This window comes from Cibotium barometz, chromosome 13, assembly GCF_041138505.1.
Source record: "Cibotium barometz isolate CiBa-2024 chromosome 13, ASM4113850v1, whole genome shotgun sequence".
NCBI classification, from domain to species: Eukaryota; Viridiplantae; Streptophyta; class Polypodiopsida; order Cyatheales; family Cibotiaceae; genus Cibotium; species Cibotium barometz.
In genome coordinates, this window is record NC_141058.1 from 52,962,099 (window position 1) to 52,979,444 (window position 17,346).

Here is a 17,346-nt window from a genome sequence, read left to right on the forward strand (position 1 = left end):
TAAGATGTGGAGAGAGCTCTTACAAGAGAGATTCACCATCATCAACATTACTCAAAAACCAAGAGAGAGAGATTCACCATCATCAACATTACTCAAAAACCAAGAGAGAGAGATTCACAATTCACAACATTACTCAAACACCAAGAACACCTTATGGCATACTTTTAACTGAGCACTTTATGTTACAACACTTCATATGTATATATCAATACTTCATATGTATGTATCTATTGATATAGTTCATACCATCATTATATCTAGCACTATGTTGTGATAAATGTAATCAATATTGTTAAACCATTTAATTATCTCTGGTATTAAACCCTAAACACTAATATTTAGGCACAAAGAACTTTCTTAGATAGCATGCAACCCCCTTAAATAGTGAACATGCAACCCCTTCAAGGGATGGTATGCAACTTTCTTAGATAACATGCAACCCCTTCAAGGGATGGTATGCAACTTATGAATAGCAAACACAGGGCATATTTGCTTCTTTGTGTGTATATAATTCTACCCATGGCTCTTTTGAGGACTTAGTGCTACAGATTTATACGCAGGTGTCAACAGGTTACCTTTATATGCTTATATAAGTGCGTAAGGTTATTAAAGAAACGTAAGATGATCAAAATGATTAAAGTAACTTGTGAATAAATAAGCAAGCCAATGATTTTGCTAATTTGAGATCACAAAGCGACCAATGAGCCAGCCACCAAATAAAAACACAGTTCAACCCACTCTTTCCTTAAGTTTTTCCCTCTGATTTTCTTCAATATTGGTCCATTTTAAAATCTTTGGTAGTTTTTTAATACAAAAACATCAAGCCTTGAGATTTTGCCACCCCATTAGAACATGACTCTACTTCAAGTCAACCAAATTTCATAGAAAATTACAAAAAAATAACACTTCATTTTATCAAATTGTTGAAGGTACCCTTGAAGCCACTTTTGTGGCTCAAAGCCACAAAAGTGGCTCAATTACAAGACTAGTGTTAAACAATCTTGGCTACAAGGAGATATCTTTTTGAGAAGGTCGACCATATGCACTTATGGTCTAGGAAAGTTGTGAGTGGTATCAGTTTAGCACTAACCCTCTGTATACAAAGATAGTGACCGGAGGTCACCTTGCATGTTCCCACCAAGGCAAAATGATTAAATTTCATTTTTTCCTCATTTCATAAAAAACATTTCTCCTTCTTCTCTTTTTTTTTGTTAAAAATTTTCAAGCATTTCTTCTGATTTCTTTTTGAATTTTGATTTCCAACCTCTTACAAGAAATCACCAATACTAATGTCTCACTACCTAAAAGTAATCTTGATATGTATGTGCATGTTCATGAGGAGTACCCATGTTTGAAGTATGTGCATGTTCATGAGGAGTACCCATGTTTGAAGTATGCGAATCCTAAACAATCAATCCCTCCTCATACTGTGTATGCATTGAGGAGCACAGGAAAGAAGAATGTATATCTTTGGGTTGGTGGTCATCGATCTACCTATTCTAGATACTCCTCCATTCAGGGACTTATCCACATTTGTACAATTTGTAGGTGAAAGGGATAAGGGATTATTGGGCTACTGCAAAAGGCTATCCATGTCTAGAGCATTGCAAAGCTGATATCTACACTCTCATCTACTACAGGGCATGCAATCCCTTCTAATCAATGCCAGCAAGCCTTGATAGAGGCCAATCAAAAGATGAAGGATCTAGGCTCTACTAATAATGGAGAGAAGTATGTACGCATCACAAAGCTAGAAGAGACATTTAAACGGTTAAAATGCACCCCAAATGGAGGCAGGGAGTGCAAGAAAGCATTGGGAGTCAATTGAAAAAGTTGGGCAGTGGTACTCAGAAAAGGAGAATTCATGCCACTAAGTAAGTTTGCACTACACTTTGGCTCAATTGTTCTTACTAACTTAATGCCATTATATTTTAACAGCAGTGATTACAGTTTGCTTTATAGGGATTTTCTTAAAGAGGCTTGTGGCAATACCAATGATGGGTGGAGGGTTTTGGTGCATTTATGCATCAAGTGGTCGGACCTTATCGCCCTCCTTCATGATCCTACTTTTGAAAGCCCTTACGCAAAGTAGTGGCAAAGGAAGTTATGTTCAACCTCATAGACCTTCTTAGCTCTCAATGGAAATTCCTATCCATGCCTAATGAGAATTTGCTGATTTTTTATTATCCATGCCTACATTAAGCTATCAATTAATTTCTCACTAATCACATCTTAATTTCTCACTAATCACATCTTAATCATCATCTAATCTCTTTGTTAATAATGTTGATTCTAGCATTTGATCCACCATAGCTCATCACATTGCTGCAAATTTAACATGGTATTAGAGCCTTATTAATCAACACTAATCACTGTATTTTGGTGCAATTGAGGGTTCAAATTAACCATTGGGTACCTGATACAGATCCTTATAACTTCATATTGCAATTCGGAGATGGTTTGACACTCCAACCATTCAGTACAGATTTGTTACCCTTTGTTTCATGTAATTTCTGGTGAATTTATGTTGATAAATCTATTGTAATCATCACTTAAACACCAGATTAAGTTGTAAAAGGATAGACACTACCCTTGAATCTTGAAATTGGATCAAGAGGTAAGACCCCCTTCACATCATCGAGCACGACACAAGAGATAGCCAAATTTAATGGGGAGCAATTTTATACATGGCAAACAAAAACCATGTATTTGCTCATGAGGAAAAATCTGTGGGGGCTAGTTGAGGGAAGAGATGAATGCCCAGAGGTGAGTGGGGAAAATGAGTGGAAGAGCAGGAATGAGAAAGCATTAGGACTTATCGCACTCAGTTTAAATGATGAAATCATTCACCACATCACAGGGATACAATGGGCAAAAGATGTATGGGATGAACTCAATAAATTATTTGGCACTCAAGGAAAAAATTCAAAGATAAATCTGTTAATGCAAAGTGAACCTTTAATCACACACTTAAATAAATACAAAAGCATTAAGCAACAACTGCCAGCCATTGGCAAAAAGGTAGAAGATGATGAGGCACTAGCAATGCTTCTGAAGAGTGTGGACAAAGGTGAATATGAAAACATTGTAGTAATCTTAAAGAATGTACCTAAATTGAAGCTGCACGAGATAGAAGGAGCTCTACTAGAGCAAGAGACCAAGGTCAAAGAGAAGAAATGGCTAGCCTCAACAGCTAGAGAGGAAAAAGCATTCTTCACCCAAGGAGGATTCTCTCGAGGAGACGAGCACGAGGAAGAGGCAGAGTAGGAGGAAGGACCTTCACTTGCCACAACTGTGGGAAGCCAGGACACATGGCAAGAGACTGCTATAGCAAACCCAGTGGAGAAGGAACGACATCGGCAAACTTCATGGAGGAAAGTGGAGTCAATCATCTTTTCTGAGAGAGAGAGAGAGAGAGAGAGAGAGAGAGAGAGAGAGAGAGAGAGAGAAACTCCACAACCAATGTAACCTGCCCCAATAGAGTAAAACCACCTCTGAGCCACCGATGATGTAGGCCATGTGGTAGATGTATGTGTGAGCACTTTAGTCAAGGTCATAGGCACTTGTAGTAGCCTTGGACATATAGAGAGAGAGAGTGTCAAGGACTATGAGTTTAGGGACTTGAGGCGGACTAACAAGTAAGAGGGAAACTTGGTATAGGGTGTGCTAGGAGTATTCACTTGAGGGGAGGTGTTGAAATATACAAGTGAATAGGGTGTGTGCGGGAACAGCAAGAGGCTATAAAAGAGAATCTTTAAATGAGTGAGAAGCTCTGAAAAGGTGAGAAGTATCTACTAGGAGAGAATAAAGGGTAGCATGAGAAGATTTAGGATGTGTGGAGATATTCTGGGAAGAGGTGGAGAGAATCAAGCAAAAGAGGTGGAGTGAATCAAGGAGAGATCAGAAGGATTGTAAATAGGGTGTGTGCGGGAACAAGCCCTTAGTGCAAGAGGCTGTAAAAGAGAATTTTTAAATGAGTGAGAAGCTGTGAAAAGGTGAGAAGTATCTACTGGGAGAGAATAAAGAGTAGCATGAGAAGATTTATGATGTGTGGAGATATTCTGGGAAGAGGTGGAGAGAATCAAGCAAAAGAGGTGGAGTGAATCAAGGAGAGATCAGTGGGATTAGATGCTTGGATGTAAACTCTATAAATTGAGGCATTGGCCTAATGAGAATTTGCTAGTTTTTTATTATCCATGCCTACATTAAGTTATCAGATAATTGCTCACTAATCATCATCTAATCTCTTTGTTAATGATGTTGATTCTAGCATTTGATCCACCATAGCTCATCACATTGCTGCAAATTTAACATAGTCTAGCCTCCATCTTCCTACTCCCCTTCCTGGCATACCATTACCCAATAGGATCACTAAAAGTGTTAATGTTTGATCAAGACCTGACACTTGCATGGTTCCGGATCACCTCATCAGCTCCTGAAGAGTAGCAACTAATATAGATATACCCAATGTTACAAGCCAATGCTAGCGTGTTGAGCTACCGACCTAGACACCTAAGCTTGGGGAGTTAGTCATGATGCACAAGTAAGTACCTAGATCCTTCATGATTTTGAATAGAAGTTAACTTCTAGACATGCATGCGATTGACAAAAAATGGACAGATCTATGCAATACAGAGAATAGAGACAAGATACAGACTAACCCACAAGACATTCACTAGCAAATTCTCATTAGGCTAATGCCTCAATTTATAGAGTTTACATCCAAGCATCTAATCCCACTGATCTCTCCTTGATTCACTCCACCTCTTTTGCTTGATTCTCTCCACCTCTTCCCAGAATATCTCCACACATCCTAAATCTTCTCATGCTACCCTTTTTTCTCTCCCAGTAGATACTTCTCACCTTTTCACAGCTTCTCACTCATTTACAAATTCTCTTTTATAGCCTCTTGCTAAGGGCTTGTTCCCTCACACACCCTATTCACTTTTATATCTCAATAGACTACACAAGAATCTTGAACTGAGCTACTGCGCATGACATGCATATTCTTCTGGAAAACTTATGACATGCATATTCACCTGGAAAATGTCTGACATAAAGAAGCTAGTCGGGGTAGATCAAGAGTAGAAGTGTCCATGTCCTTGTGTCAGGTATGTTCACGAGAGGGAGTCATAGTAGTGCAATGGACAGTGCATGGAGAATGAGGGAAGCTCAAGCATAGTAATGCAGTACCTGCAGGCGACGGTGGGTAGTCAAAGGCCTCCAGATGAAGTGATGGGTGACCGCATCATCCCAAGAAGGTTTTCGGAAGGGGTTTTGTTCCAGCAAGATCAAGAACAATAGAATAAAGAACCTTTGTGAAATCAAGAGGGAGAGGAAGAATGCCAGGAGCAACAAAACAAGAGGCATGAAGATTTTAACCAATGTGTGTCTAAATCAGAGGGGTGACGTATGTATCTTTTCCAAAAAAACCATTGGGTTTATGAGTTCTGCATGGATGGTTTCTCCATAATGGTTCCTCACTATTGTCATTTTCAGGCTCATGACTTGTGAGTTCGGGCATACATGCAGGGCTTAGCATGTAGACGGATGTGATTTCTTGCCTAGCAGATGTGGCAAATCGGGTTCCTATACACGTTGGAAGAATGTCCAAGATAGCAAGGATATGCATCGATTCTCAAAGACTTCCGAATCTAGGAGAGGTGCGAATTCCATGCTATCCCTTTCCTCATGTTTGGCATAAGTGGACTGCAGTGGATCAAGTTGTTGTTATTGAATTCTCTGCAAAAGGATGACCACTCATGGGATGTACCTTCCAAGTGTGCAGGTTGATCTTGACCATTTGTTCTTTTTTTCGGATCATTTTTTGTTTCTCTCATAAAGGGATATCCTAGGATGCAATCATATGAAACAGGCAACAGCTGGCCAAAATTCATCACCCCATGAAAGGTCTGTTGGAAGTTGGTCCCAAGGATCTTGATGATCCCTCAAGAGGCCTATTAGCCTTGTGATGGCTCCATCAGCAAGTTTCATGAGCAGCGGGGCAGGTCATCCTCTCCCCATTTTTCCTAGCATTGTTTAGTAACAATGCTCACTCTCGCCCCTCCATCCAGAATGGCGGTGACCTGCTGAAGGCCATTGAAGGTTATGGGTAGCACTGCATTGAGTTTGTCACCTTCAAAGTATTACACCAGTTTGTTAACTCGAATAATGGGGGCACCGGTGATTACTCGGGGCTCTATGAATTCATCCTCATCTGTCTTGTTAGAGCTGTCTAGCTCTGTGAGCTCTTACATTCCTGCTCCTAGACGTCCTTCCATCCAATCTTTCAAATCTTTCCATAAGCTTAGGCTACCTTGAAGTAAGGTGCCAATGGGGATTTGGATTTGAGAAGAGAGGAAGGAGGAGAGACTTGCAATGTCTCTAGGAACGGATGCAGTTTCTTAAGTTGGATCACCCTTGTCCATTTTTAGGCTTTTGCAGTTGTAGGGTATTGGGACCTGGAATTCCGTTTCTATCCTTTTCGGGCAATCATCTCCAAGGTTTTTGAGATACTCTTCAACTAGGTTTGTCTACAACTATTGGTGCTACCACTTAAGGAGGTCTCTCAGAGGGTGTTTTGTCTTGGAAACCTCTGCTATGTCCCGGAGCTTCCTCAGTTGGTCTTAGATCAGACATTGAGGGAGATGGTTCAAGATATGCCATTGGAGGCTCATCCTCCAGTTGAGATTGAAAGTCCCTGACCAACTCTTGAGCTGCTTTTAGCCTTTCCTTTTCTTCAATGGGGTGGTTGGGATATTCAGCTAACTTTTGAGGTAGCTGGTTGGGATCTATTCATCCTACTGAAGGTAGTACTTTCCCTGAGTCATTGGTGATTGTTCCATCTTTGGATCCACTCTTTATGACCACATGGCTATCCCCCTTGCCTATCCTTGTGGCCTTCTTCTTCCACGAGTGCCTTATTATGTGTGCTTACTCTGGGACATCCTTATGGGATAGAACTTTTGTGAGTCGAGGGTGTCCCTGATTTTGCAAGGTTAATGCCTCAGCTATAGCAGTGTGAACTACGGCCCTTCTTTGACTTTGCATTTTGGTAACTGCATTAAGTGGAACCGTGTGGATGAAGCCATTACTCTTAGTGGATAGTCCTTGTAAATATGGTCAATTCCACACCCTATGCATAAAGGAGTTAAGGTGGAAGTATTCACAGGAGTACTTGCCATCCCTTTCTTGATTGGACACTCAGCTACTTGGTGAGGTCCTACACAATGATAGCATTGCATGGGTGGTTGTTTAGCCATGTTTTTCATCCTATCCATGTGGAGTTGGGGTTGTTGTGTTAGGTATATGGGTTACATCCGGTCACATAGTGACTTAGAATCTAAAAGGGTGGACTAGTTGGAGAAGGTGGTCCCTTCAGTGGCTTCCCCTCGTCACCTTCTTCGAAGATTTCAATCAAGGTTAATTGACAAACGAGGGTGATTTGAGGTAGTGCGAGTTGTGGTGGAAGTACAAGGGGTGGCAAGGGCACTTCTAGTACCATAAGAATTCCTCTCTGGGCCACTTCGTGGCCTAGTTGGGGTGCATTATGTAGTGCTAGTGTTGGCAAGGCCAACGATTGCCTAGGGTTTGCCAACAAGGCTTGGGGTAGGGCTCGAGCTTGTTGGTAGCAATTTGTGGTTTCATGATTGTCCCATCTCCTCTGACGATAAATAGAGAGCGGGACAGGGTCTCAAATGTGGACACTCCATGCTAGTATGGTTAGCTTGACAAATCGAGCACCACTTCTCATGATTTTTAGTGGGCTGCAATGTGTCAGAGTGCCTTTGACAAGCTAAAGACAACCTTAGTAACCAACCCTGTCCTTAAATTGCAAGATTTTACCAGCTAAAGACAGCCTTAGTAACCAACCCTGTCCTTAAATTGCAAGATTTTACCAAACCCTTTGATGTAGTTACTAATGCCAGTGGGTTTTGCCTTAGGCAGTGCTCTGATGCAGGAAGGTCATGCAGTGGCCTATGAATCCAGAAAACTCAGAACACATGAGAGGAATTATGCCGTCCATGATTTGGAGTTACTCTCAGTAGTGTATGCTCTGAAGATGTGTGGAGACATTATCTTTTGGGACAAAGGTTCACCTTGATGACAGATCATCAAAGTCTGAAGTGGATCTTCACCCAAAGGGATGCAAACCCTACAAGAATTTGATTTTGAAATAAATTATCGGCCGTGAAAAGAAAATGTGGTTGCAGATGCGCTCAACCCTAAACTAAGGTGGATGCCTCCTAGGTACCCACATAATGAGATGAAAACCTAACTAATTAAGCTTTAGACTCAAGTTCAATTAGGTTACAAGACTAAAGTGTGTACTCATAGAAAGAATTGAGAGCTTGCTTGATTTGATTGCTTGAAAGTAACCCCTTTTATATGAAGTGGGTACATCTTGGCTTTGTTAGCTCATGTGGGACAATTCATACTTACCAATGTGGCAGCTTGCTAGACTTACACTCCTTCCTTGTGCTCCATGGCACCATATTTCTCAACGTATTTTTCATCACCACACATGGCACATAAAAGATATGAGATACTATTGATACCATCCATATAACATATATATATATATATATAATATATCACATATGCTGCATAGCACACAACACAATGTATAGCCTTGCACACATAGAGTATGTATATTAAGACATATGATGGATTACTCACATAGCACATGGCACTATCTTTATATTGCAAAGAAGGAAAGTATCATTCTTGATTTTATATTTTATAGCTGTTTGGGAGAAATCATGTTAGCTCTATGTACCTATTTTTTAATTGAGAGAAAGCATGCTAGCTCTATGTACCTATTAATGTCTATATTATTATCTTTTATAAGAGTTCATGTATTTATTAACGTGTATATTATATCTTGAACATATCATTTCATGTAAATGTCAAATGGCATAGCATACATAGCATGACATTGTGACATGATTTGTAACTCATGACATATACCACTTTATAACATTACGTGTTATGCAGTGGTATATGTCAAATGGCATAGCAGACATAGCATGACATTGTGACATATGATTTGTAACTCATAACATATACCACTTTATGTTATATGTTATGAATAACAAACAACATAAACCATATTTGACATACATCACAAAACATAACATACAATAGACACAAAATATAGCACATATTGCATAGCACAACATAAACCATTTGATACATGAATTTGATTTGTAATACATGACGAGTAACATAACACATAGCATGTATCACACGGCACATGACATGCAAAAATTTGTGACACAACATATAACATTTGGGTACACCATTTCATACATAACACACAACATATACCACATGACCCATGAATGACATATAACATATAATAATAAAACAACATAATCCTTCATAACACATGCCTTTGTAGGACATGAAAAATAACAAGATAATAGCATGAATACACATGAGATTTTAATAACTAAAATATCTTTCTCAACAAATCTAGCTTGGCCGTACAATCAGTGATGCCTGTGTAGAAGATAAATCTTTGTATAGGTATTAGGTAAGTATAGCTCCATTGGTGGTATAAGCATGTAGCATTAGGAAATGGGTGATCATGCTTTTGTAATAGATGTTTCTCTACAATGTGTAGGAAATCATATCTCTTATCTCCATTTGTTGAAAGTTTCAAATTGTGTAGTATGGCCATGTGATTTAGGCTAAGCATCACTAGTGGCTAGAGGCCACTTGTGGGGTGGTTACGTGGGGCATTTTGGGGTGTAGTGCTTGCTAGTGGAAGATGGTGGAAAGTTCTACCACATATTAAACATAAAAAAAACAATGATCTAAGATATTCTAATAACTAAAATATCTTTCTTGTATCTAGTTTGCACTTACAATGAGTGCTTGTAGAAGATAGATCTTTGTGTAAATATTGGGTAAGTAAAACTCCATAGGCAATATAAGCATGTAGCATTAGGAAATGGTTGTCGTGCTTTTGTAAAACGGATGATTCTCTATGATGTGTAGGAAAGCATACCACTTGTCTCCATTTATTGAAAGTTTCTAATTGCATAGTATGGCCATGTGATTTAGGTTGGGCAACACTAGTGGCTAGAGCCACATGTTGGGGTGGTTAAATGGGGCATTGTGGGGTAGTTCTTATTTCTATTGGAAGGTGGGAAGTTCTAATGATCTAAAATATCCAATAGTGCCAACTTTGAAAGAGATCTAACTAGATAGTTTTAGCTACATGTTTTTCCTTTCTTGCTTGTGGTCACCCACTTAATATTGAAACACCTCTATGCTTCCCATGTTCACATGTTGCAGATGATCATCATTTTGGAGGACCTTTGTAGTGCCATATATCAAGAGGTAATTTAGCTCACATGGGCATATGCATCATCTAATCTAAGATTGTAAAGAGTACTCATGCGCTTAATGTGATTACAGGTACAAGCCTGTGCATCCCCCAAATATATTTATTTCAAAATAGTGTTGTGGAAAAATGCAAGAACGTATTTAATTTTTTTGTGAAGGCAAGGAGGAAGAGGGTTCCCACAAGCATATGAATAGTTAGGACCTACTTTCTTATCAAGTTTGTGAAATTTTCAATCTTCTTAGTTGCAGAAACTTATAGCTAAGTACACCATAATGATGAGTTTAATCCATGAATGCAATTTTAGCATTGATATTTAGAAAAGCATGGATTTGTGCAATGTGGAAGTGACCATGCACTTTGGGAATCATTATAAAAGTGAAAGAAACACCCAAAAACTTCGGTGATGTCCAACAATACTATGAGACTATTGCTTGAAAATTGAGTAGTTTGTGTGAAAACAGTTCAAACTTTTTAGTAGTTCAAAACTTGTCATATGTTTAGTACTTCAATTCTTTGGAGCATTTTTTGTGACAATGTACTAAAGAGATATAACTTCTTGTAAAAAAAGCTTAACTTTACTTTCTATGCTAATTGCTATTTGGACCTTGTATAGAATCTAATATTTATTAGTCCCCAACCATATTTTGTTTAGCAGTTTGTATTCCTAGTTAGGCACTTAAGTTCATACCCAAGTTGACCAAGATCTTGGCTATCACTAGACTAGTCTTGAGGAAGGCACAACACATTATACTCTATCGCTAGTCTCATGGATTACAAAACACATGATACTCTATAATCAATCCCATGGAAGGTAGAGCACAATATTATAACTAGATGAGAAGATGATGATGGTGTGGATAATTAAGGTGGAGCTTTTCTAACATGTTGATGTCCATGATAAATGCATTTTGAAAAAGAATTCAAAGTTTGTACATTTGCTATCCATTCTTGTATTGAGCATTTATTGAAAAACTTTGGGACTCTAATATCTTTTAGTACCTCAAAGTCCACTAACATTTGTTCTCTAAAACACAAGGAAAAAATAATTTTGTAGAACCTAGTTTATTTTTTGCATTAGATGTTGCGTTTTTATAGCAAACACACATGACACAATACCCCCCCATTGGTTAAAAGGAAATATTGAGCCTTCTCTTTTATTTTAACATTTTTTTCTATGTTCTTTTAGTAATGTATGGTACACACATTGAAGGAAATCTACATTGGAGAAAGGTTAAAAATACAAATGGGCAATCATGTTACCAAAAGAGTGCTAAAGTGTCATGACCTACCTAAGTCAAAAACAGTTAATTTTGATTTCCAAGGATCATTATATCACATACAAAAATGGGAGCTATGAGATAACCATTGGAAGAAAAAGAAATTGCCTTGAATGGATGGTAAGGTTCTTGATTTATGTTACTTCAGTGCTTGTAGCAAAGATGTTTTAAAGTGGAAAATTTTGTACCTTCCTATATTAGGAGCTTACAAAAGTTTAGTGTCAAAGGGAAGTTATCATTTGAAAAGACCTTGGTAGTGCCTTATGTCACGGGGTATGTTAGCTTTTCACATGGGCATATGCATCCTTAATCTAAGATTGGCATGGGGTATGTTAGCTTTTCACATGGGCATATGCATCCTTAATCTAAGATTGGCCAAGAGTAGTTATGATCATCATATGGTTTGAGATATAGTATGATTTTCTAGTTACTTCCTTGTTTTGTTTTTTACTTTTTGCAAAGAAGAAACCCACTCCTTCACCTCTTTGTGTTGAGAAAAGGGAGAGGGTGGGTCAAAATATCGAATTCACGTTCTGGGAGGAGAGTGGCACCTCCTTAACCACCCAACTATTGTTCCACCCCCTAGTTTCATCTTGTTGCATGTCCAGCTATTGTTGCAGTGAAGAAGTGTAAGAATGAGTTTGACGTGCTTTTGAGGGATAGAGAGAGGATAACCTTGAAGTTACCTATTAAGCATGCTCCAACATTTACCTTGGAACCTTTGTTGATGGACACGGAGTGAAGAAGTGCAAGAATACATTTGATGTGTTTGTGAGGGATGTAGATAGGATGATGCCCCTTAACTTTCTTGTCGAGCATGCTCTATCATTAATCTTGGATTGTTCATCTGCACAATCCAGGAAGACACATACAAACCTGACCATGAAAGGCAACTTCACTGTGGCTATTTCAAAAAATAAATGTAGTTGGACAAAGAACGTAGAGATGAGGCATTTGGAGCTTCCACTATTGAAGTAAATACATTTCTCAAAAATGTTGGTAACCAGCACCACGTTAAATATTATGCAATTTTTTAATTAAGAATCCAATGTTGGGGTGAAAGATCAAAGTTTCACAATTGTGGTAGCACCAGTTGTCACAAGAGTATTATAAAAAGTCAATTTTTGCAATGTTGTAGATGAATCTAAAAGCATGGACACTTTTGTTTTGTGAAATGCTATGATGATTTCCTTCAGCTGCTATCTTGATGTCGGAGATCGAAGACCATTCACAAGGTCATGGTTGGTTTGTACCACCATTCCAGATAAACAACAGTGCCAGCTAGACAAATGGCGACCATTATCCACATTGAATGAGAAACTACTATAACTTCAAATGATTTGGCAACAGGTCACATTGCAAAGACAGGAGATTTTTTGGATGTGTTAATATCTACGAAAGAGTAGATTAAAGGAAGCAGGTTGGAACTTTTATAAACATCTTAAATGGCTGGAAGGGAGGATTTAGACATACATAAAACACTAGCCAAAAGCCACAGAGGTTTGTAGAGATGAGGAAGAATACCGTTGAAAGTGTCAGGACAGATAACAGTAGAGCTAAAATCAGAAGAGAGAAGCAGACTATACAGTAGGGACAAGGAATGTATGAAGAGAGAGAGAGAGATCATAGCCAAGCCAATGGACCATATATGATCCATGTGACAACACAACACTGAGGTTTGGGGCTTTATTGGCATCCTAATATATGCATATTTGGCACTTGATTGGCATCTTGATATCCATATCGCACTACTCTAGCACTGTGAGAGAGAGGGAGCTGCTACAACGGTAAAGCACCATTATCTACATTATAGGCACGCGCAAAGTAAAGTTAAAAGATTTCAAATAGAGTTAACTTCCCTTGCAACATACTCAAATTTCCATATAGTGAAGCAACCCCCTCCAACTCTTACCCAGAAATCATCCAGTGTTCCCTTGGCCCAAGTTAACAATATCAACCACAAGACCGCAATAAGTATATCATGGAGACCTGCCTAGTTATTCAGGGCATAAGCGCACAACGAAAAAATGCAGCAGTGCAAGATGGTTCCCCAACCACCATGTGAGCACATTATCAATTGTTACCAACCCAGTTCATCTACTTGTAATGCAAACCTACAGCCAGGCAAAGCAGTGATTTTCTTTGAGATGACAGCATCAACTGGAGAGAGAGAGAGAGAGAGAGAGAGAGAGAGAGAAAGAGAGAGAGGAGGGGGACTGCTTGAATTTGTTGAACACCTAACGAGCAGCAAATGCAAAATTGAATGGTCATGTATGAGGTCAATATATTGGAAAGTTCCACTACACTTGTCCACACCTCCGAAGTTCTGTCCTCATACATCCAAGCCTAAACCGACTCACCCAAAAAACAAGCTGTGCTTATTTACAGTTCAATAAAAATAAGTCGAGGATGCTAGCCTTGCCTTGGACAAATAAGTGCTTATATACAGTTTAATAAAAAATAGTCTGGGATGCTAACCTATCCTTGCATATCAAAAAACCTTGGAAGAGGCATGCATTCACAGATAAAACAATATTTAAGATGTGTTTTAAGTACATTTCATTCTAACATCTAGACTTAAAAGAGAATTGCTAGGGATAGGACAAGGGTAGGTACTAGGAGGGTTCACAAAAGGTCATTTTAAATGGTCTAGAAAAAAATCAATGCATATTTGAAAAGGTAAACTGACATATCTGAAGACTCTAGACACTATTTTCCAAGCGGGTCCTCAATTTTTCTGACATTCCACAGGTGTTTGGCATGAGAGGAGCTTTAGAGAGAGGAATTAAAACAATATAGATGGTGAAAAGATTCCTTCAGACTGGACTCCCCGGATCAACTTCCAAGCAGACAGATTAAGTCTGCCCCATACATTCCATAGCATCACACAATTAACAAAGCAATTTTTCCTCTAATGACTCCACAGAGCAACTCCACTGCAATCCTTTGTAGATTTAGCTTTAGATAGACAAGCACATTACTAAACAATAATGAAACAGATAATAAATTAGAGCCTGTGCAGCTAACATACTTAATTCGAAATTAACTTCAAAAAATGAAAACTTCAAAAAGACAATCCTGACAGGATTGGAAAATTCAAGGGGCCAATCAGACTACCACAAATAAACACCATCTGACCAAGTCAAGCCTAGAGAGTCCAACAGAAGTCTAGTTCATTCTTCTGATTTGAGAGCATTGACAAAATCCTCTCGGTTTCCTGCATCTCCAGACTCAATGAAATGATTCCTTTTTTTCTTTAAGCCCCCAAGTGGGGCGCTCAACTTAAATGGCCAGAGAAAGTTGTTTGCCTCCTTGAAGTGAGGGCCAACTGTGTAAATTTCATGTATAAGATCCTCAATGCAGATGATGCCATACTTGCCAAGGGCCTGAGTGAAATATACAGACAGATTGACAGTCAGACTTTGAGGCATGTACACGGGCATTGTAAAAATCTCTACAAACAGTAGAATGACCTGCTCAATAATGGAGTTGTCCATCAAAGGAATTCTTTGCTCGTCCACCTTGCCAAAGCCTCTTTTGTAGATCAGCTCCTTGACACTCTTCAAGTTAGGGTACCTGGTAACGTTCATAGAGTTAAATGACATCAAAATCAGATCAAACACATCACATGCATAGAAGTGTGGACACAACTCATAGTGTGTCGTGTGGATTATGGATTAGTGCATTATGCTTTGTGTGAGAGTGGAGATGGCTTCCCTCTATGGTTAGGGTTTGCAATATACATTAGGTTTTTCTCCTGTGTGTGTGTCTCCTCCCCCTCTACTGTTCTTTCAACAAGTCTTTGGCAGCACTAGTGAAAGTGAGAAGCATCCTAGCATGGGACGTACTACCCCTGGCTTAGAGGTAGCAGATTGGTGGCCCAGTGGACACCACCTACCTTAGAGCAAGATCCAGAGTCCCCCACGCATTCACAGATAAGTCTTGCTTCAAACGTGCAATCAAACAATCCACATCCCACGGATAGAGGAATGGAACGCTAGCTTGAAAGAGAGCCCATGTCTCCTCTAGACCATGGTCTGGACATAGGAAAAAATGAAGGTAACCCATTCCAGACTAATCCACTAGCTTGGGGGGCCATTCAAACCACTGGAATGGTAGACACGTACCAAGACCATAGGCATGTACCAATCCAAGGTCAGGAACATCAAGGATTTCCTCAGGTTGGAGTACCATTTGGCCTTGAGTCAGAGAGATCAATTGTTCATTCATCAAGCATGTGACTCGGGCTAGGTACATACTTCTTAAGCAAATTGACATGGAATACATCATGTACCTTGAGATGGGGAGATAGAAGAAGTTTGTAGGCTAGATCGCCCACTTTCTTTATGATAGCATACGGCCCACAGTATCTGGGAGAGAGCTTCTTGTACTTGCCTAAGGATAAGGAACTTCTTTTTGGTCATACTCGAATGAAGACCATATCTGACTCTTCAAACTCTCTCTCTGACCTCTTTTTATCTGCATAATGCTTTTGTTTGTCTTGGGCTGCCTTTATATCTTTACGGATTGATTGCATCTGCTGGTCCATGTCATCAAGCATTTTTTTGGATATTTCAACTCTGATCAATGGGTTAGACCAAGTCAATAGTGTAAGGCAATCTTGTCCATACAAAGCTTTGAAAGGACTCATCCCAATGCTCTGATGATAAGAAGCATTGTAAGCAAATTTGACCAGATGCAGATGACTTAACCACTTCTTGGGTTCCCTATCGCAGCATGATCGAAGGATATCTTCTATTACCTGATTCCTCCTTTCCATCTAGCCATCTGTTTCGGGGTGATAGGCTGTACTGAGATCCAAGAAAGTTCCTACTGCTTCAAAGAACGCAGTCCAGAATTTTGATGTGAATTTGGGATCTCTATCACTTACTATCCTCCTGGGTAAACCATGCAATTTGAAGATCTCCTCCTGGGTAAACCATGCAATTTGAAGATCTCCTTAAGGAAAACTCTGGCAACATGTTTCTTTCACTAGAATCAAATGGGCAACTTTGGTTAGCCTGTCAACTACCACAAAAATGGAGTTGTAACCTGATTGTAGTGAAGGTAATCCAGTGACAAAGTCCATACTGATGCATTCCCACTTCATTTGTGGAATGTCTAGAGGTTGCAGTTTCCCTAGCATCTTGACTCTCTCTGCCTTAACTCTTTGGCACATCAAGCATTTTCGCACGTGATCAAGTACATCCTTTTTGAGTCCTGGCCAGAAGAAGCTTTTCTAACAGACATATAGGTTTTTATAAACCCTGGATGTCCAGCTATCAGGCTATCATGGACTTCTCTCAGAATTCTTCCCTTTATTCCCACATCATTGGGAATACATAGCCGATTATTATAATACATGCATCCTTCATCTAGTTTGTATCCAAGAACTCAACTCATTTCTTGAGGAGTCTTGCTTTCCTGCATCAGAAGGGTAGCAATAGGGGCAAAGAATTTGTCCTGCAAGATTTTCTCCTTTATTTCATTAATCAATGGGTTTAACACCACTGTTATTGCAAGCAAGGAGGCTTTTCTTTCTTTAGCCCACAACCTTCCATAGCCATAGCTTGATGTGCTGTGTTTTTTCAACTTGGTATTAGAGTGTAGGTTAAGCTCTCTCTACATTAGTCTTTAGCATCTCATTAGCGATTTAATTTAATATTAATCATCCATTAAGCTCACTAATCCCACCCTTATCTATATCCATTG

The 17,346-nt window shown here is 39.2% G+C and overlaps 1 protein-coding gene across 1 annotated transcript; it reads right to left on the reverse strand.

The window, feature by feature from the left end:
• Positions 1 to 14,611: 14,611 nt before the first annotated feature.
• On the reverse strand, positions 14,612 to 15,239 carry LOC147632829 (large ribosomal subunit protein uL30x-like). Its single transcript, XM_086806933.1, has 2 exons — positions 15,108 to 15,239; positions 14,612 to 15,020 (listed from the first exon to the last, which is right to left on the reverse strand). The coding sequence occupies exons 1-2, from the start codon at positions 15,237 to 15,239 to the stop codon at positions 14,808 to 14,810; spliced, it is 345 nt and encodes a 114-aa protein (XP_086663059.1). The 3' UTR covers positions 14,612 to 14,807.
• Positions 15,240 to 17,346: the final 2,107 nt, after the last annotated feature.

What these genes read in the sequence shown, in the direction of transcription:
- LOC147632829 (XM_086806933.1), bottom strand. Translation starts at nt 15,239, where the DNA reads ATGTCATTTAACTCTATGAACGTTACCAGGTACCCTAACTTGAAGAGT. An exon ending in ACAACTCCATTATTGAGCAG is followed by an intron (nt 15,021 to 15,107) that starts GTCATTCTACTG and finishes TATTTCACTCAG; the next exon opens with GCCCTTGGCAAGTATGGCAT.